We start from the raw sequence: 25,461 nt of genomic DNA on the forward strand, positions 1-25,461 counted from the left end.
CACACTACTCCTATACTATATGGACAAAAGTATTGGGACACTTGACCATTACACCAACAGGGACTTTTATGACATCGCGTTCTCAACACATTACTATCAAGTTGGCCCACTTTTGCAGCCACTCTTCTGGGAAGGCTTTCCACAAGATTTTGGAGAGTTTCTGAGGGAATTTTTGCTCATTCATCCAATAGAGCATTTGTGAGGTCAGGCACTGATGTGGGACGAGAAGGCCTGAGTCGCAATCCCCATCCCAGTTCATCCCAAAGGTGTTCAATGGGGTTGAGGTCAGGGATCGGTCAAGTTCTTCTCATCCAAACTCATCCAACCATGTCTAAGGACCTTGCTTTGTGCGCTGGGCATAGTCATGCTGGAATAGAAAGGGGTCTCATGAGGTGAACATGGGTTGAAGAGTGGGTACAGTCAAACATCACTCCCTCAATCGAGAGATTAAACAGAGCGGTCCTGAATACGCCGTAGCTTCATGTAGACATCTCTGGGATCTTGACAATGTCATTTACTGACACACGCATCTAATAGATCAATGTGAAGCTCATTTACTCATTATTAGTAATAATCATACTCTGATATTGATTTGCGCAGGACTAATACCCCAGACTGAATCAAAGTTGAAATGCTAATTGAAAGAAAAAACGAATAAGCTGCTAAAAAATACAAAAATAAAACATTTAATGGTGGGTTTCCACTCAGTATACTGGCTGCCAACAGCAAAAACTTTGCAACCAAAACAATATGTGAATAATGGAAAGAATGGTTTGCATTCCAGCTGCTCCTGGCCTCCAAAATAGTAATTATTTATACAATGTATTGTTTTCCTGGCACATTTGGTGAAATCGGAGACATGCAGTCAGACAACGACCGCAGCAGGGCTGCAGGATGATCCGTCTCTGCAAGAACCTAAAAAATGGTTATTTTGATATATATTTAGAGTTTAATGGATTTATCACATCAGTTGAGCAGCGGTTCTTTTTTCATTATTCTCTCTTTAATGAAAAGGCTTTGTCGATACGAAATCAAATATTTACGCCACCTCCCCTTGTCCTATGGTTCTGAAAACATTTTTTTTTCTCCCCAGCACCACTACAAAGACCACCAGCACCATCCACTAAAGTATAGCGGTATCTTAACAAAAGGGGCGGAATAACTCTTGGTGTGCCATGATCAGAGACCTTGGATGACTGTCTTGGCCAATCCAGAAAATAACATTTGAACAATTTGAAACTTTGAGAGATGGAATGACCCCAAGAAATGAAATTTCAGGCAGAAATAACGACACCCGCGGTCCTACTTAATGTGAACACAGGAGCGTCAGCGAAAAGCTAAATAAATAACCTGATGAATGTTTAGAGGCTCCCGGGAAGACCCCTGAAATTGTAGTTACAGCTGACAAACGTAACCCCTCAGAGGATAACGTTCTATTATTTACTTTCCGCATTGACTCCTCAAACATCATTTGAATAAAAAAAGATAATATATTTTGCAGACGACGTGATTCAAAAATGCGTGGTTTGGGAAGGAAAAAAAAAGAGTTCCGACCTAATTCAGGATATGAGAGACGAGTAGATTTATGGGGAGCCCTCAGAAGATGGAGAATTTTACAGAAAATGGTCTTTTCGGTTCAAAGCACACCCGATGAGCACCGTAGTCATCTCCTGCTGTAGACATAAAGCATCTGCTGGTAGATAAGACCCGTTCGGCCCGTCTGGTCTGCCCATTTCTCCTGATATAAAGACCTTTAGCCCATCTGCTTTAAAGTTCAACATCTCAGTATAATGAATAATGAAAACCCCTACTGCTGTTAATAGGCGTTGGCAGTGAATAGCAGCCAGATTATCTTTCTGCAGATGATGCAGGATTATCTGGAGTATATTAACTAATACATGAGATAATATTTATTACATCATGTGATCGTTAAATCATATAGCACATCTTTCTGCACTAATGGATAGTAGGGTCAGGGGCAGACTACAGCATGTATCATAACCAAGCGCACTGCTCTTATTACACATAAGGCCATCTTAATAATACTCCAACTCAGTGACAGGGAATAGGGACACATACACCGATCAGCTATAACTTTATGACCACCTGCCTAATATTGTGTAGGTCCCTCTTTTGCCGTTGATACAGCCCTGACCCGTCGAGGCATGGACTCCACTAGACCTCTGAAGGTGTGCTGTGGTATCTGCACCAAGACGTTAGCAGCAGATCCTTTAAGTTCTGTAAATTGTGAGGTGCGGCCTCCATGGATGCGTCCGGGCGCCGCCTGTTCTCCAAGCACGCAACGCACCCGGCCATCCACGTGATGGAAAAGAAAACGTGATTTTGGCAGCTCCATACGCAACAAACTGCGAGGGACTGTGTGTTCTGACATTTATTCTCCTTCTTACACATCAACATTGAGGATGAAATGTTCATTTGCTGCCTAATATACCCCTCACACACACTGACAGGTGCCATGATAACAAGATTATCAGCGTTATTCCCTCCACCTGTCATCATAACGTCACGGCTGATCGCTGTACATTAAACCTGGAAAAGGCCCATAAGACGGTATAAAAAGGTAGATTTGTGACTGCTAGTTATCTGAAGTGATCTAAGCATGGTTCTCTCTCAAAGTAAAAGTTTATTTCCAACTTCAAACAACATGACCCGACTCCTAGGGCACATGACTGTTTGAAGGTCGGAGGGGAACAAAATCTCTGCCATAAAGCAAACCTCACAGCGGTGTTTGGAACAAAAAAGTGTCCCCTAAACATCGTGTTACATCCGGCAAGGGCAGCTATGTTTAATAGTGATGAGAAATAAGGCCCGTGTAATGCACTAAACTAAATGAAATTCACAGAAATTCCAGGATGCGGTGGTGGTGACCGCATTGCCATTGGTCATAAACCCACAAAATAAAGTTTCTCAACCAAATAATCCTATTGAAGAAGCTACCCTGAGGTCTAAAAGTTTATGCAATGTTACATCTTCTGCTATGTTGGCCCAATAAAAATGTTGCAACTTTGACTAAAGATTCCGCCAGTACTTAACGAATATTTCTTTAGCAGAACATTTTGGCTAAAGGGGCCCAAAGAAACAATAAAAAGACCATTTGGTCCCAAATAATATTTATCTTGGCAGAGATCGGTAAGATTCCAGACTGTTAACAAGCTTCATAATGTCTTTTTCTTTAAACTGCAAGAAAACCCAACTAATCAAAATGGAAATTAATTTGGATAAAAAAGAAAAAAAGAGGGAATGAATTCAGAATGATAACGGAGAAAAATAACCAGAGGAGAAATCTGTTTACGTGCCAGTACAACGGATCAAATATTTTCCATTTCCAGCCTAATCTCGGAATGCTACAAATCTTGAAGGACTCAAAATATTTCATGGATGCAGAATTAAAAAGTCTGGCCGTATACTGTCAGGAGGAGTTTATACAAACTTTGGGATAACTTTGAAAGAGTTCTCCGAGTATCCAATCCATGGCTCTTTGGGGTAAAGATGGTGGAAGTTGCCCCCTGCATAGCGCTCACCGGGTGAAGGCAGTACTCCAATTATTACTGGATGCTCGTTCTAGGACATTCCGTTTAATGTGTATTTGTGGATGTCGAATGTCGCAGGGCAGTTCATTTTTGTCAATCTGGTACATCACAGCTTACTTAACATAATTAACCGAGTACAGATACGATACAATCAGAGACAGAGTTCTTCCCTTTGTTCTCTAGAGGATAATGACTGGAACTGTGCGGTTGCCGCATATGTTTTGGATTACAGAAATCCCTGGTACGAAAGACTCCAGTTTCTACAGTTAGAGACACGCCAACAAGCATACGATAGCTGAGCATCTCCTTTAAAATTATTTTCCTCCCATTGCAAATTCATGGAGGATTCAGAATAGCACCCCCCCCCCTCACCATGCATTTGCCTCTTTAACTACCCTCTGATCCTAGGATAGCAGGAGACTGGTTCGGCAGAGCACATCTTCTTGCCACCGGCCAGCTCCTGTCAATGCTCATGCCATTGGACCACAGAGGGGAGGTGTGCTTCAGTCAGGTGCCTTAATATGTATTTGTCATTGGTGAGGCTGTATGGGACACTGGAAGATCAACACTCATATACACGATATTGATACACGTGAAACTGTTTCACTCGGTGGAAGAATAAGAGAAAAAACACTATATTATCCAAAGCTGGAAGAAAGAGACCTCTACACACAGAAATGACCGTTATGGTCCTAAAGAGGAAGTATAACTAAGGATAGAAATGTTTATAATGCCCAAAAATACCAACAACATTTTTTCTGTAAGAACACAATATTTTATTTAAAAAAATGCAATTGCAAAGAGTAATTATTCATATAAGTTTGCAATACTAAATCCAGTCACTGTACACAATACACCGAACACTATTTCACTTTCATCTAACAGTTTATGTATAAAGAGCAAACGATTTTAGTAAACAAAAAAAAAAAAAAAAACAGAAAAAGAACAAACAACAAAAATGTTTTTTTTTTTAAACTTGGATTTAACAATTGTGCTATTAAAAACATAACTAATCAGTACCTGAAACCCAATGGCAGTGAAATGGTTACTAACTAGATGAGTGGCCACAGGAGAAACACTGATCTAAAACAAAGTCCCGCATCGTAGGACGTGAGGACAATCGACACGGCAGTGATCCGGCGGTCTGGACCTGATGCTACCTAAAGCCCTGGAAGAGAAGTCAGGGGTGTCCCGCAATAAAACTGGTGATTGATTGAGTCTCATAGGAACATTAGCCTTGGAATATATCATTTTAACGCTCTACATCGACTCTGATCTAACCTCTTCTAACCCCAGCATGATGGGACCTCCAAATCCCAGTGGCCTCAACAGGACCCCTAATTCGCACCAAGCTTTTAATGTGCAGCAAAATTTAATTTTTGGGGGGCTGGAGAGTCTTTCTTTTGGCTACATTTAACTGTAGGGACATCTAATCCTTTACAATAACTTTTTACCAAACAATACATAAATGAACCTTGAGAAGGTAGCCAGGGCTCTAAAATTGTGGCAACACTGCCTTCAAGTCCTAAAACGAGCATTAAAATCAAGTTTACGAAGAAACAAACCTGCAACATGGCATGAAAACTGTGCAGGTTCGAACAAAATATTAAGCTTATAAGTGCTGTCCAGCTCTGCCGCTGCATTAAAAGCACAGCGGTCCGCTGACCCTGACACAAAATTGCTCCGAGTACTACAGTACTAAAGTGCACTACATTCTGGCACTCAATAGGTTAAGCATGTAGTAGCACCCAACGCACATACAGCTAATGCAACAAATTTATTTACTCAACAAGGTCATGCATCGGACCTGTGTGAAGGCAGGCGATTAATAACAACCATCTATTTCCATGAATGGTTCTCCAGCCATCTCCAGGTGCCTTTTATTCTCCGTTGTAAGTCATGCAGGAATATCACCGAGAGTTTATTTAAGGTATTAGTTGGCTACTCAAGGAAAACACGGTACCACCTAACACGTCTACACAAAGACTTTCATGCAGGATCCAGAATGTTGTGAGACAGTCCCTACATTTACCAAGGAACCCCAACAATATAGTTTCCATTCTTGTGGCTTTTGTACAAAGGTATTATCGTTTGTTCCATGTACAAGCCTAGATGTCGCCGGCTACGACACACAAGCTTATAGGAAACGACGCGCAAACCTGACGGGCAGTGAGCAACCCTGCAGAGCATTTCACATAGAAACACTCTGCGGGGCACAGATTACATCCATACTAAATGTTTCATTGACATTAAAACGTTTTATTGATCAGAACTGGATGCAAGTAGAAACGTACACCAAAAAAAAAAGCACTCAACAATTTCAGTGTCAGGGCACACTATGGCACATACTCCAGGCACTGAGAGGGTTAAACGTTGAGCCTATATATTTCTATGTGTTCTTAAGCAGAACATAGACATTTATCCTAAACGTATGGAACGGCATATAAATGAAAAACAAAGAAAAAGACACAATAAAACAATTATCCTTACAATGAGACACACAGCAGAGCTACTGCAGACACGTCCTAAACTCAACTTGGCATGAGTGGTGAACCTGCTTAACTTAGCAAAACAAATATATATATATATATATATATATATATATATATATAATATATCATTATATATATTATATACACACACAAGCACACACATATAACTAATAAACCTCAAGTGATCATTTTACTATTCCAGCTGTTGGCATGACATTTTGTTCTGCCTCATATCATATTTGTTTTACAAGCGCACTGTCCTGGCATTTAATCAGCAGTCACAGTCATCGATAAGGAGATGATCCCAGAGAAGCGATGTTTCTGGGGGTAGCATTAGCCACACTGACCCTGCCAAAGATTACAGAGGACAAGAGACGTATTTGCAACAACAGACTCTGAAGATGCCGATGTTCTTGGTATTCTGCGTTTATGTGCCAGGCAATAGCGGCGTTACTTGGCAACGTATTTTCGCTAACACTACACAATATCCAATATGTACAGTAAGTAAAGGCATGGCCGGTGTATAAAGATATGTACCTCAATGGACGGTCTGCTTTAATGCGGGTGTAATCTCTATTACCGTAATGCGATGGAATGAGCACATAAGAATAGACACTTTTTTCTTCAGACAATTTATGGATAAAAACATCCAAAAATGTTCTCCTCCTCACGGAAAATAAGTCAGACTTATAGAGGTCTCTGATAGAGAGACCGCACGTTTGATCGACCCAGGACATGAGAGTCCCAAACTACTGCTTAACTACCAACCCTGTGATCCTTTGCTAGGACAGCAGGTTGCTTTGATCAGAAGCCAACGACCTTTAGGGAGATGTTCTCCAGTATAACACAGAACCTGCAACATGTCTTAAACATGTCTAGAAAATGAACATTATAAAGTTATTTTAAATATCGACACAAGTCGTAACATAAATTAAATTAAACCCACAGAAACGCTTCAAGTAACAGAAAAGTACAGGTACATTTTTACATGACATCTCCGGGGGTCGTTAATCAGGCTTGTGCAAATACTTTCTGAGGTGGCTTCACTTAAAGTGCATTCAAATGATTTAAATAAAAAAAAAAAAAAAAAAAAACTAAAGAACGCAAATTACAAAAATAAAACTCAAGAGAAATCTTTTTCACATGTGGAGTCAAAGAGAACATATCTTCCTATGCCATATAAACAGCTTTTGTACAGCTCAAACAACCGGAGCCATGCATCAGAGAGTACAGGAAAGCTGAATGATTATAATACACAACCACGTATAGGCAAGAGTGCCGAGGAGACTAAACACACTACATGGGGCTTGGCTTCCTGGTGACTTGCAGGTTTATGGGGGGCTCGCACTCCTCCATGACCAGACGTGTGCCTCGTATGATGAGTTCATGATCTCCGCACGTCAGCTCCCGGTCGATCGCATCCTCGGATCCGTTTCCTATACATCTCCTTGAAGAACTGGACGCCGTTTGATCTGTACTTACAGTGGAATCGCCATAGGTCAAACTTATATCGCCGTCATTGAGGATAAGGTCAGAATCATCATCTTTTAATTGTTCCTGATTCTGCAAAAAAAAAAAGTGCACTGATCAACTTATTGTTTAATAAATAGAGAAATTACATCTAATCACAGATGGTGGGGACAGCAGGACTGTAGATATTAACATACATATCATCATCATCTATGTGTGCAGCTTCTACAACAAAAGAAAAACAATTGTATTCTTGGAACCAAACTTGTTTATTATCCAAGTATGATAATTAAGTGTTACAACATAGCAGAGAAGCATTATGAGTAATACACTTTGATCAGACTTTGGTTAGTCACGTGTAACAGATTCAGGACATACCTCGTAAGCCTGTGGACTTGTCAGGCATCTGGCGATCGGGCCGCAGCAGCTGGGAAGAGTCGCGGTAAGCGGGGGGCCGCTGTGAGTCAGGAGGGGTTTCAGGTAACTTTGAACGAGTCAAGGAATTTGCAAACAGAGCGGCGGAAAAATATAGAATGAGACATCCTTATAAAAGCAAAGAGAAAATGAAAATAAAGGACGGATTGTGCCGAGACCATCAAATACTTTAAACTGCTCTTCTACGGCATTCCTGCTGGTTTTATCTGCATATAGCAGCCATATGTAGGTCCTATTATAGTGTATGCCTATAATACCTTCTTAATCAAGCACAATGCATTTTATTCATTGAGAGTTTTTCGGTGATTAGGGGTACGTTTGTCTTTTGCGCCTACTCTTTGCTAATGCAGAAGTCTTCAAAGTAGGCATACAATCCTCCGATGGGAGCTACATACATTACCCACAAAGTGCATCCGTCGCTGTAAGGCGTTATATATGTGACGGGACAAAATACCAGCAACAGGACAAACACTAAATAGCTCATAACACCCAAATGAAAGACATGAGGATTCAAAGTGTTTTATAGGAGGTCAATCACTTGAACTTCATTTTAATTCTAGGGTTCCCACCAACCCAATGACCACTTTGGAGTTTCTTTGTTCAAGAAACAGGAACCTGAAATAATTATGTTAAAAACAAACAGACCCCTTCCATTTGCCATCATAGTAGAAGCAACTGTGACCCAGGCCAATATGAAGCTACGACGTGTGAAAACGCGCCGTACCCCGAGATTCGTTAATATGCGATATGTTCACTAAGCTTCGCCGATAACCATGAAGGATACTTGTGATCGAAGTTGTACCACAGTCTAAATAGCCAGGCACTCTCAGTTTTTGTACTCCTACGTTCACTCTCGGGGACCCCCTAGGGAATAACGTTAAGAGACAGGTAAATATACACAAGGAACACAAGTAACACAATATATACAAACACGTCGGGGCTATTCACTAAAGGAAGAGGTACCATTAGGAGTTACGGTTTCAACCCTCACACTTCACTATCCATTATAAAGGGCCGACACTGGCAAATGTCTCCAAAAAGAAGGGCTGAGCTGGCCCCGTATAACATATAGCTTTACAGGTAAGGAGACTTTGGGGGAACCTCACTCACTTTAACATGCGCTACACGGGGACAGTCAAGTCTTCATAACGTACAGCAAAGTTTATGAGTTGCAACCACAACTCTTCGTTTAGTGAATGAACCCCATTGCTGTGCATTTCTAGACAGAAGTAGCCAGTGCTAAATGTATTGTAGCTCAGAAATTAACAGAAAAGAACAAATAAGAGAAACACATCACACACAACAATATATTGCTGTTGGCCAATTAAACCATTTCTGTAAACATTCCTTATAAAGAAGGTCTGATGGCCATTATCAGTTTTATGTATAAACTTATTACTCTATGTGTCTTCATAAAACTTTCCTGCTGACATCTTAAATCCCATGTTATTTCCTCAAACTAGAAACCAACAATCTCTTTATTTAAGTTAGAAAACCATAAAAAAATAATGATGAGTTCTCAGAAAACGAGCTGCTGTCTCATTGTCTATGTGCGGCCATTACCTCCCATCGCTTAAATATATTATACGGACAAATGTGCAGCAAAAACACTACCTCGTGCACAACACCACAGGTAAAAAAAACCAAAAACACGCTTCAGAGATTTCCTGTGGGTTACCATGAAATTAGGTCACAACAAAATAATTACGCGTGAAAAAAAGGACATTTAAAAAACGGAACTGACACCACTGCAGCTTTGGACAAAAATAAATGAATTAAAGCTACCTGTACCAATCCCTCCCTAAATCTGTAAAACTGGTATTATTATAAAAAATGAGATTGCAGAGTAAAGTGAATTTTGTGTATGTTCTCTATAACAGGTGCTACCTGCGAGATCCCTGCATTAAATATAATACAGACTGTACTCTACTGATCAATAAATAACATTTTAGCCTTAAAAATCATGATTAAACATTAAAGCAAAAGAACAAAGCGATAGGACATATTACTAAAAGCTGCTTACCATCTGGTCATGGTCTGCATCCACACCCACTCTGAAAACAAAGAACAAACTGAAAGGGTTAAAATCAAATGGACCATTATTCTTGCCTGATGGGTCACTAGTATGTTTATGTTAAAAGGCACATTTGAATGGGCTGGAAAGCATTTTAACGCGCATCATTTCCTCTAGGGACTCAAAAAAATAATAAAGGATAAATTGCGGTGTTTAAACTCAAATTTGGTATACAATAAGCATCATTGCCAAACGTTGTCCACGGCACTTGACTTCATATCTTCAAGTAGCTATAGGTCAAAAGAGTGCTTTAATCGGGGCTTTATTACCTGTATCGAATGCCCTCCAGATTTGTGTATTTTGTACCAGGCGATAACAGACGCAAAGCGACACCCAACGGACAAATGCAGACTCGCGTGTATTTTGGCGACAGACTCTGTGACTCGCGTACATCAGTCAGTGTACACTAAAAATACACAAAATGTACATGGCCTCTGATTGACACTTACCGGATATTCAAGCAAGATAACATTGGGGTTGTTCCCCCACCAAACACCCACACGGTGAAGAAGACGATTAGAAGCGTGGTAGTAAACATCATTTGTCTTGCGTACGTGGCGGTGTCGCGAATTGCCAAGGCAAATGCCATCGCTCCACGTAGCCCTAGGAATTAAACAGAAGAATTGTCAGAATGGGGTTGCTGACGTCAGCACTTCTTTCTGGACAGCTAGGGGGGAACAGCTATCCTGTGTGTAACAGCTGAGAAAGTTCACCAGGAAAAACTAAATTATGCAGTTAAAGACCCAATTACCAACTCCGTAAACAGCGAATGCCCCCCTTAAAAACGAAGCGCTGGTCAGAACGTCCGATGGTTACAAGCAAAATCCAAACAAAAAACTAAACTACCAAATGGATCCTGAACACCCCCTGAGCCGGCAGATTATCAAAAGCTCAGAAGTGACTGATTTCCAACCAATAAAACGATGGCGTTCTCCATACCTGCAAACATCATCATGTGCTGGAAGTGCGGCCTGATCTTGTTTCTTCGGCCCAGATTCAGCAAGAAGGAGAGAGGGTAAATATTTGCCGCTCGGCCGAGGAACACGGCAAGCTAGGAGAGAACTGGTCAGGAAAGTAACTAAGAGGGTGAATGAAAAATAAACCGGTAACATATTAAAACAATAACACGTAAACCTCATACGTGTGACCCGTTACTTCATTGAGGCCGCATAGTCCGATGACTTTTTGAAAGGGAGTGCTGTCGGGAGAGTTTGTAGGAGAATTAAGTGGTTAAGAGGACAGCTCTCCCTTTATAGAACAAACCCATTGTTGGGCACTTATCAATGCAACTCAAAGGGCTATCTTTTGATATAAAACATGAACCAATGCATTGCAAATATACAAAGGAAATAAAATATTAACAAAAGACTAAAAAGCACCAAATTCTACCCACTCTTGCTTGCATGAAAAAAGGATACAAAGGCCCCCACGATGAACGTAGGGTTGAAGACATGATTCTGGAACGTAAATAAAGCCAGACCCATGTAGGAGAAGATGAAGTTTTCTGCCAAAAAATTCAAAAGCTCAAACAGCTGAGAGAGAAAACAAAAGAAAACAATTAAAAAGAGTGTAAAAACAAGCAATATTTGCCCTGTTATTTAGTGCTGAAGGGTGAACTGCAAATGATCAGAGAGCATGGATGAGAACTCAGATTATCATTTCACAAGATCTTCAAGCTCCAGGTGAAGCAGAATACAATTGTCTCCTGACAGCCAAGCCCTCCGTGAATCCAGAGGCGACCCTTCGGCAGGATCGGCGAGCGCAAGTCCTTCTCTCCAGTACGTATCACTGCGCCTTTAATAATCAGACACTCGCCGGTTCACCGTGAGGCTGGTGCAAAGCGGTCTACAGATGTTCAGTAATTGGTCAAATACCTGTTTTGTGCGGATCTGTGATTCTGTAGATAAGTTGTTGTAGGTATAATGAGCCTGTGTGATTCCACAGAACAAGACGGCAACAACACCTGAGAAAAGAGAGGAAACCGATTTATTACAAGTCCTCTGTATCTCATTCAAGCAGCGGTCCGAAGCAGACACGTAGCGACATTATACACAACTTTACACACGCTAAATCGCACTTTCATTGTTTTAAGGTGTAAAAAAGTACGAATTAACAGATCCTTTAGTTGCAAACTTCTTTGCCATATGTTTCACTGAACCTATAAAGCTCAAAATCAACTCACAAATAGCCCAGATTTCAGACAATGCTTAATAAACAATAAAAACCAAACCAGTATGGGAGGAGTGCAGTCCAAAATCTTGGACTTCTCCTGAGACTAATCAGAGGTTGGTGTATCCCCTGAAACTCTAGGCCATGATAAAATAAAAAAAAAGACATGTAGCTTCCAACAAAGCAGAATTTATCAATAAGAAAAATTATTCATGGAAGCCAAGTCAAGTTGGATGAAAAGAACAGGTCAGCATAATACTTAAAGCAGAGCGGGTGACCTTCTGCATTAGGAAATTATTTCACAGGAGATAACATGTATTATATCATGGTAAGTAAAAATATATGTTATGATTACAGACCTGTGTAGCCACATGCTTCGGCTAGTAGAAATGTGCTCCAGGACATCAAGAAGAACAGACCAGTTTCCAGAAGCGGGAACTCGCGCAGTTTAGTGAACTTTGTGACGTGAAAGGCGGTCAAGGTTCATAACATTCATGTTCATAACATAAAGTCATTTTAGGAAGCAGTCCCAATAATTAAACAGATCGGCACACCAATAGGTAATTGCTCGTTCCTGTAAAGTGTAAGGAGTATACACAGCCAACAAACACGTGAACATCGAAATAGCAGCCAAAAGAACACAATGAGCCGAAACTCGTGTATGCAACCAGCCAACCATGCTTTGGTGAAGGAAGATTTATCAAGGATAACGATGTGATCTCTGTGGTTAGGAGGTTTTGTGCAGAACAGAGAAAGAAGCTGCTTTTAGTGGTTTCGAAGCACTAGCTTTCTTCAAAGTGCCCTCCGCCAGACGACGAGCAGCATAAAGGGCCGACATACATCTGAAGCAGAATCCACGAATGTCGTGCAGATGTTAAACATTAATATTTTACTTAAAAAGTAACCACACCTTAACAGCTGCTCGACCGTCATAACCGCAACGCATTCATGGAGCCAACGGGATTCGTGTCTTTATGTTTTGAAATGGAAATGACATTTTCGTGAAGACCAATGTTCCCTCTAAGCTGCACGTGGCACACACTTTCTGCAACCAGCGCACAAAGAAAAGTTATGTGTACAAAAGGTTAGCAGGGACAGTTTTTGGGGCATAATGATTGTGGTGGGGCTTGGAATTATGATGGGGGGGATGATGATGGTCAGGGACAGCTCTACTTACACATACATACATACATACACACACCTTGCGCATACACGCACTCACAGTCACACTAACCCCTTACACATACACACAGATTATTTTATATTTATATATAGATTTCATTTATATTTATATTATATGAAAATAGAGGGGCTGCGCCAAAATTAGCTTGAAACAACTTTTCAATTCAGCGTGCATATATTTTTGTAACAGGAAAAAAAATCTGCACAATATAAGATTTCCGCGCACACCAACTACTAAAAAATTAGAGGGAACATTGGTGATGACGTGAAGGATAACTGCTGGGTAACAATGGAGAAACACGGACATTTGCTGCTGGGTGTGTACACAAACAATTATATATATTCTTTATACAAGGAAGAAAGTTACCACCTGCCCATAGGTGGTGGCGCAGGGCAAGAGTTTCTCAAGCCCATGAAGTACCCCAACTTAAATTAAAACAGTTTGAGGCAGTTGAGGATGGAGGGTAAGTCCTGGTGTCATTCAAGATAACTGTGCAGAAAAATGCATTTTTAAAGAAGTTTATAAGAAAAAGGATATCAATGCAGTGACCACTCCAGTAGCTGCTCCCATGGCAAACGACCCACTGAATATCCCCAGGAATATGCCCACAGACTTAAACATGGCAGTGATGTCAAACGTGTGACTATTGTCTCCCGCAGGTTGGTAAGCAACAATTGACCTGCAGGAAAGAGATTAAAATGGCTCCAGTTAGAAACCCCATGTTACAGAATCAGGAAAGGTAGTGCCAAATTTCTCTATTACACATCCGAACACTGGATACGTGTAATACTTTTTGGGGAGCCCTGCTTTAAAGTAGAAATGCAGAACACCCGCCTCATCGGATGCCCTTTCCTTGGACTATTTTCCAGTATTCAATTACACATATATCAAGCTGTCAGCAGCGTGGCAAGTACAGAAATGCAAGGTTCCCAGTATCGGCATTCTTTCTGTGTTCCAAAGGACTGGATAGTGCGCCCGAAGTGTCATGTCTGAAAAATGAACTTTCAGCCCCTACATTACTGGGATATTTAACGGACGGTCTGCTTCCAGAGCACTCGGTGGAACCCTGAAAGTTGGTAGTACCAACAACGTAACATCACCAAAAACATTTGTAAGCCTGCAGCATGGCAAACACTGCTGGTAACACGGATGCCACCACATGGCATACAGTCCACAACCCACAAGATGAGAGACAGAAACATTGTGGGGTAACAATGGCATTGGAAAATATCAACAAGTGACTTACGAGGACAGAACTATGGCAACTGCATCATTCAGGACGCTCTCCCCAAAGAGAAGGGCATAGAGTTCAACGTCCACTTGGAGTTCATGGAATATGGCAAGGACCGTCACTAGAAAATGAACATTAAAATGAATTAGCTTATGCTGTAATCCAAAGAGAATACATATATTACATATATGTTATGCTTGTCGTCTACACAGAGAAGCATACACAGCAACTGCGTACACTTCCAGACATTTCATGTTGGGGGGGCTGGCATGTAAGGCCTGTAATATTGGAAAAGAGCGTTCTAATTATTATACTGTTTATATGACACGTATTATTCAACATAGGACCATTTTCTAAACATTGATAGGCGCTTTAAAAGATTAAGCCTTTAGAGAGGCCACTAGCAACTAACTATAAGTACCTGGATCGGTAGCAGATATAACGGCTCCAAAAAATAAGCAGTCTGTGAAGAAGAAATCCCCTTCAAGGGTTCCCGTCACCTTCATCAGTTTCACACAGCCATAAATAAGAGCCCTGGGGAGCAAGGAGAAATTCACGGTGACCACGTGTACTATCCTGAGACTGTCCAGAGCTGGTTTAAATAAATTGCTTATGTTTGTCGTGATATAAACATCAAGTCTCAGGTGTATAATGTGGCAAGAGAAAAAAAAGAGTTGGCCAGTCAAGTTGACCGTTTTCAGAAGAAAAACTCACTGAGATCTGTAGCATCCCACGACCCCTTTGAACCTCACGGGATTTCCATCACTTTAGTTAATTTTTATCTAACTTTACTATCTCAAAGTATATAAATAAACTAAATTATCACCACTTTATTAAATCTACAGCCATAAAGCGAGAGATTGCAAAATACTCACCCTATAACTAAGCAAGATATTACCGTGCCAAGAAACGCATACGCAAGGATCGAGCCTAGGTTCCTGAAGAAATGTCTCTAGGAGAAGAAGAAAAAAATATATTATATATAATTATATATATACACATACACCGTACTGTGCAAGGCAGGTGTGAAAAAACGCAGTAAGAATCCTTTGAAAAATAGAATCCTTTGAAAAAAAGAAATAATCTTCATAGAAGACTTGCGGACAAAATTAATATCTTTGATGTGGAAACAAGGAAACGCAACTCAACTATTCATGAAAACACAGGAACTGGGGAGTGTGAAAAATGGTAGCCGGTGCTCTGGACCAATAAGCCAAACTTTGTTTGATGAAGGGCTAGATAGTGGAACAAGAATGAGTGTTTGAAGGTAATGGTGGAGCATGGCGGAGGTTCCTTGCAAGTTTGGGGCTGCATTTCTGTTAATGGATTTGTGGAGATTTGGTCAGAATGAATGGTCTCACCAATGCAGAGACGTACAGGCAGAATATTATCCATCATGTAATACAATCAGCGAGGCATCCGACTGGCCACAAATTTATTCTGCAGCATAACAACGACTCCAAACATACAGCCAAAGTCATAAAAAACTATCATCAGTTTAAAGAACAGAGTCCTGGGAGTGATGGTCCCCACAGAGCCCTGATCTCAACATTGAGTCTGCCTGGGATTACACGGAGAGAGAAGTAACTGAGGATCCGAAATCCTCAGAATAACTGTAGTTAGATTTCCGAGATGTTGGGAACATCCTACCTGCCGAGTTCCTTAAACCGTCTGCAGACATGCCGATAGAGATTATATATATATGTGTGTGTGTGTTTACACAGAGTAACTATTTGGCACGGTGTGTTTGTTTATTCATGTTATAACATACAATGTATATTTCATTTCATAAGACTACAGTTCTTCCAAGCAACCAAATTGCCAAACCGCTCAGGTTCAGCGTGCGCTACCGAGAAATCTCTGGTGTAACACATTTTACACTATTAAATGCCTAGAACAGCTACTTGGCCCATGTAGTCCAAGTAAAACCTCTGCTGGGAGGTGGACCAATTTACCCTCTCGATGCACTCACCATATGACATTACAAAGCACTTCTCCAGAGGATTTCCAAATAAATCACTTTAACCCCTTCAAGACAGGGACGTACCTGGTACTTCCGGGTCAAAGGTCACCGACAGACTGGGACGGCAGACCAGGTACGTCATCGATGATACGCAATCCAGTGTCGCTTTGAACGCTGGGATCGCGAGGGGCGGCTGCTACTGACCGCTGGGTGTCCCCAGTGATCCGTAGCAGCCACTCCCCCTCAATTCCGTGTCCACGTGATCGCTTTGCAGCAAATCACGAGCACGGAATTTAAATATTAAAAAAAAAAACTGCGGTCTTCAAGGGAAGACGCAGTTTGCCAACGCCGGTCCGGAAGGGGTTAAATTGATGTATAAATCAGTATCTTACTGGTGTTATTCAAACTAATAGCATGTCATTTTTTTTGTTAATATATATATTTTCTGAGGATTAATAGTACTTACTCTTTTCAAGCTGTACCCGGCGTAAAATATGATCGGTGGAAGGAGAATATTGAAAAATACTTCTGGGTCGAAGGTAACCTGCAAACGGGATAAAAACCAAGCTTACGTTTCCAAATGGTAATATTTTAGACAAGCTAGTGAGCTATGGCTGCTTAGATATTATATATTAGGCATATGGCAATTTAAAAATATAGAACATTTTAGAGGTTCATTCAGTAAATTGTGCAATTGCGGGGAAGCTGCAGCGAGCTGAAACCCTCCAATCCACAGACATCACAAGGCATTAGCAATGGTCGTGCCAGGTGTGTCCTACACAAAGGCTTTTTGGTGAACTTGAATCTGTAAGATTTCTTCTAGTGACGGTTCATTGTATATTACATATGAGATCAACAGCAAACTCAACCCCTCTTTAAGGAGAACCTTGCTGACAATGGCCATTATTTGAGGTTCAGTGCCCCCTTGGCACTAAGATCACTATATTATATTGAACCTGTACCATATCACTGCAGACTGTTGTCTAAAATATGGATGTTAGCCCTGCTAAAAGCGCCAATTATCCCATGAGAGTGCTAGTTTAACGCACCATAATGCAGTAGGATAATGCGCCCATATGGTTATGTCTCAGATTCCAAGGACGCAAATAATGGCTACTTCTGCAACTTTTACTCCTCCTATAAGGATGAGCCAAATCACATTAGCCCTGCTTGATGCCTAGCTTGTTTGCTGCTAGTATGTCTTTAAGGAGACATTTCTTCTCTGGCATGGAACGGAGCCCTGACTCACGCTCAGCTGAGCTCCACATTCCTGTTCCACAAATGGCATTGACCGGTTCTTCTGAATTAGCCAACTATGACTTTGTAAAAAAGTTGTACTTTTCCAGTGTTACTTTGTTTCTGGCCATCGTCCAACACACATATCTTTGTGTCCCAATGTAATTGTCTATTAGAAACACTCACTTTAAGAGTTCTACAGCCCAAGATGGACACTGGTGCATAGTGTCCAAACACGGTGGTCTTTGGTTTAGGAGACAGTGTATGATGGCATAATACTTGTAATCGTTTAAAGGCAGACAGTTAAAGAAAGAACAATTACATGTTGGTTAAAAAGTTGTGTAGCAAAAAAAAGAATGGGGTATTTTTCGATCTGCCATTTTGGGCTTATGCATATGCATATGCTCCATCTAAAGGTTTTGCAGAGCCCAACAGGGCAGCGTCCCTTTAAGTTTTGTGTTTCTGCTCTCAAGCTTAGGAAGGGCTGAACAGGGCAGCACCCAGAGAGCTACCTATTCCAATATTTACCAGGTTATCTATCGGCTCGGTCACAGTCCTCACATAGCAAACTGGGCTCAATGATTACAGAACTGGAGTTAACAGGGAGCTGTTGTAACGTCTGGATCCTGCGTGCGGAGAATCCGTAGCTGATCGCTTAAAAACATTTCAATCTGCCAGCTTCCATTCCTGGAGGCCGCCATTGTTATCAGTCATGCAATACTTTCCTGCTCAAACACCACAACGATCTGATGCTTTATGACAATGCTAATGAAGTCCGCTCCACCCTAGACATACAATTAGCTAATACGTAGCTGCCTGTGAAATGTCAAAGTGTACGAATTTATACACAGAAAGCAAATCCTCACCTTCCTGAGCATTTCATTGTCTTGAACATTGTTGAGCTCTTGGGGACTGATTTCGCCCTTCAGGGAATACTCATAGAATTTTCCACTGATGTTCATTAACAAGGTGGCAGGGCTGGTCTGCAGCTCACAGCTCATAGTAACATTGTTCACGTCACCAGGAACATGGATTCCATATCTCAAAACCACCCCGACCAAGAGGCCTGGAGAACGAGATACCGAAAGGGCACATAAACAGAAGAACAAGATATACCAAGTGACATTTTTTTCCACTGACAGGCACACATTAGGCTGACTTCATTGCTATTATGATTAGAATTGATTTATATAACAGCCCTAATAAAACATTCACAAACAAACCATATGCACAACAGCTTTAAACCACTCAAGCAACACTAATGACTTTAAAGGACGCTATGGTGTCCCAGACAGCCTCCTGAAGTCCTGCAAGTCCTTAAATTCTTTAAACACGCAAAAAAAAAAAAAAAAAAAAAAAGACTGATCTTCAGGAGAAGCTGCAGCTGAACACTTCCTCCTTAGTTCAAGCATGATGGAATGGTTCAAGTAGCCAATACAATGGCAGGAAAGCCACCTCCCACTAAAATCAATTGGTGGGAGTGGTTTCTGGAGTGGTTTCTGCGCATGTAGAGGGGATCTCGTTAAACCCCTTTCCAGGAATGCAGAACCCATTCATGAACCAGCAAGGGGGGGCATCACAAAAATGTAAACTATCATAGGCATTAAAGTTCTTATTATCCTGAAAGCTGGACTTCTGAAACAATAAGGTGAATTAGTGGCTGGGACAGGAGAATGGGAGCCCACCCGCTATCACACATGACTCTTGCCAGCCAGAATACTACCGATAAAAGGGCACTTAAGACTGCACTATGGACTATGCTCCTGCCCCAGGAATATAAATGCCTCTGCAGTTTCTTGAGTGGGTGTAACCAGACGGTAACGTTGATGGAGAAGCAAAGCTCTGTATACCTGGTGTTGAAATGTATTCTTAAAGGTCTTAAGACTACAAGCGTTAGCTGATGTAAACCGCTCAACTTTAAGTGTGACGTGGAAAGACAGTCCTAAGATATTGAATATTTATTTCCTTCTCGCAGTCTACTAGATCCGAAAGTAGGCAAACAACACCCCTGTACACAACTAATGGGTTTTGGTTTCCAAGATTATTTCTTGAAGACAGATATGGAGTTAAAGGGGCCGTCGTTTTTTGTTTGTTTTTGTTCCTGCTTTACTGTTCCCTGTCTGTACCTAAAAACCTTAACGGTTTACTAGGCAAACATATCAAGTTCTTATGAACCAGTCTGGCAAATTGTAATCTTCTATGGCAAATATCTTGTTGCAGCGTACTGACAAGGTTGAGTGGTCCCTTGAAGTTTTCATGGTGCCCCCCCTACTAAATGCATGGAGAGGGTTCTACAACCTCCTCTATATGCATATGTTTCACTTCAGGCATTATAAAGTGTCCCTGTTTTGTGAATACATTTATAAGTGGTTTTATGATCCTACAAGATATATTATGCTAACGGGAATGCTTTTTTAAACTACAAAGCATGTGTGCGGCTTTATCTCCTTCCCTCATCCAGAAGAGGCTGGGATAATTGGAGAAGCATGCCTGGAATAGTCATGGCTAATGACATTTACTCCTAAATGTTTCTCGAATGGGCACCCATTAAAACAGCAAGGATTTTGAGAGAGTTGGTTGTTCTATAGACCCTTGTAAGTCAAGTCAAGCCTTTATAGCTTGGACCAATAATAGAAAGCCTCAGCGTGTGATCTCCTACCATGAAAACATTTAGTCCACAGCATATATTTCTATATCACTTCTGGATCCGTCTCCTTGAATCACGCTAGACAAGTCTCTTGTTCCTCTCTGAGATCTGCTGAGCTTAAGCGCAGAATATTTGGTACTTTCCATTTGTCTGTCTTCTTGAGGATCATGCAGAAGGAGTAGGTTACAGCATAAAAGCTTATCCTTTAACTTTAACCATATGTGATCACAACTACCGCATTCTAGAAATAGCTTAAAAGTGTCTGGGTGGTTGCTTGTAACTAATTACTTGAAACCTAACATTACTCATTCACCTACTCGTTTTTATAGTGCTTTAGGTACTCATCACTAGCCAAGGGGAGCAACCGTCAGCATCACAGGACCTTTGTCAAGCTTTTGTGGACATACTAGATGTCTAAACTTATTAATGTACAGAACACAAATGCAGTGGGATTCATTCAACAGGAGCGTTCGTCAGAGATTTGTGTTCCAGCTCCTGAACTACACTATGGTTATGAAGAACCAACCTCAGCGAGCTTCTGCTGCAGGAAGAACTCGGCTGAGCCTGTGTAATATATATCATTAAATCCCTAAATATCTCTAAAGTCTCATTAAACAATGAACCATACAATATATATGGCCAATGAAACTTGCAAGTCTTAGAGGAAGTTAAAACTACAACTCTCCTGAAAACCAAAAGCCTCCGAAGTGTTAAAGCGAAGAAACTAGAGCCTGCACAATGGCCAACAACGAAAGAACTCAGATAATGTATCCTTTATTTCTGCTGGTATCAGGAATGCAGAATGGCAAGTAAACACCTAAGAGCAATGACTTACTTAACAAACATTTTATGTTATTGCTCCTTAAGTGCCCCAACGGTTAAAGGATATAAACAGAGCTCCTCTGCTTATTATCAGGCACAGGGCCTCTAATTACCAACAAATCATTGGCATAAACAGAGTGTCTCCAACAAGCTGCAATGTACGGGAAGGAGAGTATTATTTTGGTTATTACTGTATAAAAGTGGGACCCGCAGACTACGTGGCAAACTTGATCTTTGACCACTCGCCGCAGGTCAGGCCTTCCGCTTGTATGCTGTAGGCCTTCATGCGTATCTAAACAGCAACGCAACTCAATCAAGAGGTTGGTGATAAGCGAGTCGGAACACATGACTTCACTTGGAAAATTAAACACCGTAATGTAGTTAAGTTTAAAGGGACATGAACAGTCTCCAGAAGCTTGAACAAGCATAAAAATAAAAGAACTGGCCACCAAGTAATGTATAAGTTACATTACTTGGTGGCCAGAATAAAGACTGAAAAGTTTAAGTCGACATTCAGACCTGTCCGTTTGTTTAGAAGATAAAGTACAATACAGCATTGTTACGCACCATGTGTCTCTCCGTCAATATAGAACGTAGTAAATAAATTACATACATCCAAGCCACAAGCCACCTAGGTCACAACCGGTGTATTACTCATTGATCAGTGTCACGCGGAGCTGACAAGTTCTTCAAGTTTGACAACAGTCCTTCAAAGCCATCAGTCAGGTTAAACATAACAGCAAATCTCACTTTGGGTGGTATGAAGTTGCCCTGAACACAAAGCTCTATAGTAGTATGATGGCTTCACGTGTGCTGGAAAAGAAACAAACTAGAAGGGCCAGATATTTTCGTTCCGCCATTATCCACTTTGATCCAGTGATCAGGTACTAAAACACTGCAAGTTTCAGCGTCTCTCATTGGCATAGGAGTGGACAGATTGACGCCTCGCTCTATCTAACACGTCTACCACAACTAATTTAAGAGGAGTTATGGGGGTGTAGAGATCCTGAAAACCTTATTCACTAAAGCAAGACAAGAATGGAGTTATGCTTCAGCTCTTAGACTTCACTACACATGAAGACCAACTCCAGTGAGCTTCTGCTGCAGGAACACCTTGGCCAGCCACGTATAATTAAATCAGTGAGAGGTCTTCAAAGCCTACTCACCCATTTTAACGGGTCACCCAGTGTTGACCCTTCATAACGAATAGTAAAGTGGGAAGTTGAAACCGAGCATCTTCTAGAATCCCTCCCTTTAGTGAATAGATCCCAAAATCGGGACTGAAAATCTAAACGGGTACTTGGTCAGCGGTTCATCATCCGCTTAGGTATTTGGTGGCCAGCCTGACAGGTTATGAAGAAGAATGGGGTTGGAAAGACTGACAGACTCCACTACTTTCCTTAATTGCAAACTGAAACATTATTGACTAAAGACGGGTTCTGATCTATCTGGTAATTATTTCCGGCACCCGAGTCTCTTCTCGACAGAACCATAACCCATTAGCAGCTACAGCCTAAACCCATCAAAGCCTCCTACGTCCAACCACCCAAGGGCCATACCATATGCGTACGAGGAAGGTATATGGGGTTACGGCACAGCATTATAACTGGCAATCATATAATTCCAACTTTTACCCCAACGAGCATAACCTGTAGAGTTTATCATATGAAGCAGAGAACGATGACGGCTGAGCGCCCCGTGTTAGCGCTTCACTGGAAGTAAATACCCCATGGAGAGCATGGGCTCCGGAGACTGTCCCACATTCAGAAGATGCTGCATAATGACAGCTTATAATTACTGCCCAGAGTCCTTAAAATACCATAATAAACTGCAGACTACAATAAATGTCCTAAAATACCCAAAAATGACTTCTTAACCTGTTACACCCCGTGACATCCATAGGGTGGTGTGTGAGAAACTTTACACAAGATAAGTGCGTCACGGGGAGCAGCGGTAAAGGGTTCCCCGCAGTAAGTGCTGCACTGGGCTGGGCACAGGGGTTCCCCCGAACCAAGACGACACTGACCGTAGATCATGGCCAGGCCGGTCTCATGCAGGAACCTGAACCTGCGGTGTTTGAAGAGCCAGATGGTGAGGATGGTGAGGGTGAGGAGGAGGATGAAGATCACCAGGTTGGCGCTGTCCTGCCGGTGGCTGGCCTCTGCCTGTTTCTCCGTCACTATCTCCTCCATGACGCTGTCCTCCGCTCGGCTAAAGGCCATCAGGGTGGGAAGCAGGAGCAGCACTGAAGCCCGGAGTCTCCTACCCCAGTACACCGGTATCCAAGCGCCGCACGCCGCCATATCGGGGGCAGGTCTGGCGGGGCCTCCAGCAGGATGACGGGAGAGCGACATCCCGCCCCCGGAAGGAGGGTCCCCGCCTGGCATTAACCACTGCCCTGCTGAGGCAGACCGGGGAACCTGGAGACCGGCGCTGCCGCTGCAGTTGGAGTGCGTTATACTTTTACCACCTTGCGGGTATTCCGGGCGCTCCGTACCAGAGAACAGCTCGTTATTTATTTTTGGTTATTTTCATGAATATATCTAGAGGAAACAGTTTTTCTTATTTGACTTCTGTAGCGCCATCATATTCCACAGCGCAGTACACAGATAAACTGAAAGGTACCCCCGGGGAAGGCGGCGGGGCAGGTACCCTTGTGGAAGGCGATGGGGCAGGTTCCTCCGGGGAAGGCGATGGGGCAGGTACCCCCATTCTATGTAGCCAGTGAATGTTCGCATAGATACTGAGAATGTGCTGATGAGTATGTTTTCTCCAGTCCCAAGCATAACTTTCACGTAATACACTCATCAAACTAAGTGTCCCGGAACGGCAGTTAGGAAATGTGGTCACCCTACCCACGGGGCTGGCAGAGGGGCAAGTCCCCTCCGGGGCTGCTCTCCGCTTCTACAGCGCAGGAAAACTCCTGGTCGCAGGAGCGGCACCCCACTTTCCGGCCACTTCCACTCCAACAATGGCGTGTCCCGCAAAATCAGGGGGACCACTTTCCTGCATCCTGCCGGGGGGCACCAGGTAGCTGGAGCCAGAACGTTTCCCGGTGTTCCTACACGTATACAGCTAACTGAGGCGGAGGTGCTGCTACGTGTGGCCCGAGTCGATGCTTTATACACCCCTGTGTAATGGATCGCATTCCCCGGGGAGGCTGCATAAAATAAAATAGCTGGTGGGGCTGCAGCCACTTATTTTCTACGCAATGTGTATGAAAAACACAAAAAATATCAGGTTATCACAACGTTTGGAAGGGATTGGAGATAAAAAAAAAAAAGTTCAAAAATATCGCGGAGTGCCTTCTGATTTCTGTGACCCTTTTTGAAGTTAAAGCCCCACCAACGCGCAACTAGTCATATTTGCCCTAAAACAGACACGACGGTGGGCGGTCCTGCTTCGTGGGACAAAACCGCGCCGGAGACCCAGAGTTATCCCGTAGCGACCCGGAGTCTCTGGGCCAAACCCAGGTGTGATGATAGGGGCCACAGAAGTACATTTCAGTAACATTCATTGCATTAGATTGTCACGGCATTAGACCTTTTACTACCCGACTGGACCTTTCTCTATGAATACATTCACCGGAAATATTTCATATACATATATTTCACAAACAACAATGCAAGAGAAAGACGCGGTGAACGCAGTGTTTTTTTTAGCCATCCTGTTGGCTTTGTCTTGTGTCACAGCATTGTGCCGATTCCCCCTTTGTCCCTATGTTTACCTTCAATACCATTAAAAATGTGTTAACCCCTTGGTGTCCATTCTCATTTAACTAGAAGCTGTGACCACCGCTCTGCTTAAAGTATTACCAGCCGCACTGACGTGGGCTAACGAGGAACGTTGGTTGGCATGTGGAAAGCAGGGCGATGAGATGGATCCTGTAACCCGGGGCGCTTGCAGAAAGCATATTGTAGGCTTCATAAATCCAGCGCCTTCCTGCTCTACATCCTGATCTGACCCTTTTTAGTGGCCCTTGGACCCCGAATTTATACCGGGGTCACAACATTCTCCCAACAATCCTGGGTTATTCCATGAAAGTAACAACATTGGGTCTGAATGAAGGCATTATTAGTAGTAATTGTGTTGTATTTCGTTGCTTTACACCTCATGCGGTCTGCAATACATCTAATCGCAAAGGTATACAAAGGACATCAGCTCTATACTCTATAGGGGACGGGGCTG

At 42.2% G+C, this 25,461-nt stretch overlaps 1 protein-coding gene across 1 annotated transcript; it reads right to left on the minus strand.

Annotated features, from left to right (window-relative positions):
* Window positions 1–7,135: 7,135 nt before the first annotated feature.
* SLC9A6 (solute carrier family 9 member A6) lies at window positions 7,136–23,611 on the minus strand. The gene is made up of 16 exons (XM_053473858.1): window positions 23,300–23,611; window positions 18,671–18,870; window positions 17,035–17,112; window positions 15,481–15,557; window positions 15,027–15,139; window positions 14,621–14,726; window positions 13,912–14,053; window positions 12,551–12,656; window positions 11,897–11,985; window positions 11,441–11,554; window positions 10,962–11,073; window positions 10,472–10,625; window positions 9,972–10,002; window positions 8,733–8,812; window positions 7,892–7,997; window positions 7,136–7,606 (listed from the first exon to the last, which is right to left on the minus strand). The coding sequence occupies exons 1-16, from the start codon at window positions 23,574–23,576 to the stop codon at window positions 7,340–7,342; spliced, it is 2,052 nt and encodes a 683-aa protein (XP_053329833.1). The 5' UTR covers window positions 23,577–23,611; the 3' UTR covers window positions 7,136–7,339.
* Between the last annotated feature and the right edge of the window lie 1,850 nt (window positions 23,612–25,461).

This window comes from Spea bombifrons, chromosome 8 (assembly GCF_027358695.1).
Source record: "Spea bombifrons isolate aSpeBom1 chromosome 8, aSpeBom1.2.pri, whole genome shotgun sequence".
Lineage (NCBI taxonomy): Eukaryota > Metazoa > Chordata > Amphibia > Anura > Pelobatidae > Spea > Spea bombifrons.

Coding starts and splice junctions, on each gene's coding strand:
- SLC9A6 (XM_053473858.1), bottom strand. CDS start 23,576: ATGGCGGCGTGCGGCGCTTGGATACCGGTGTACTGGGGTAGGAGACTC. Junction 10,626..10,961: donor GCACATGATGATGTTTGCAG/GTATGGAGAACG, acceptor TTTAATTCCTAG/GGCTACGTGGAGCGATGGCA. Junction 10,003..10,471: donor TTATCTTGCTTGAATATCCG/GTAAGTGTCAAT, acceptor CTTTGTTTTCAG/AGTGGGTGTGGATGCAGACC.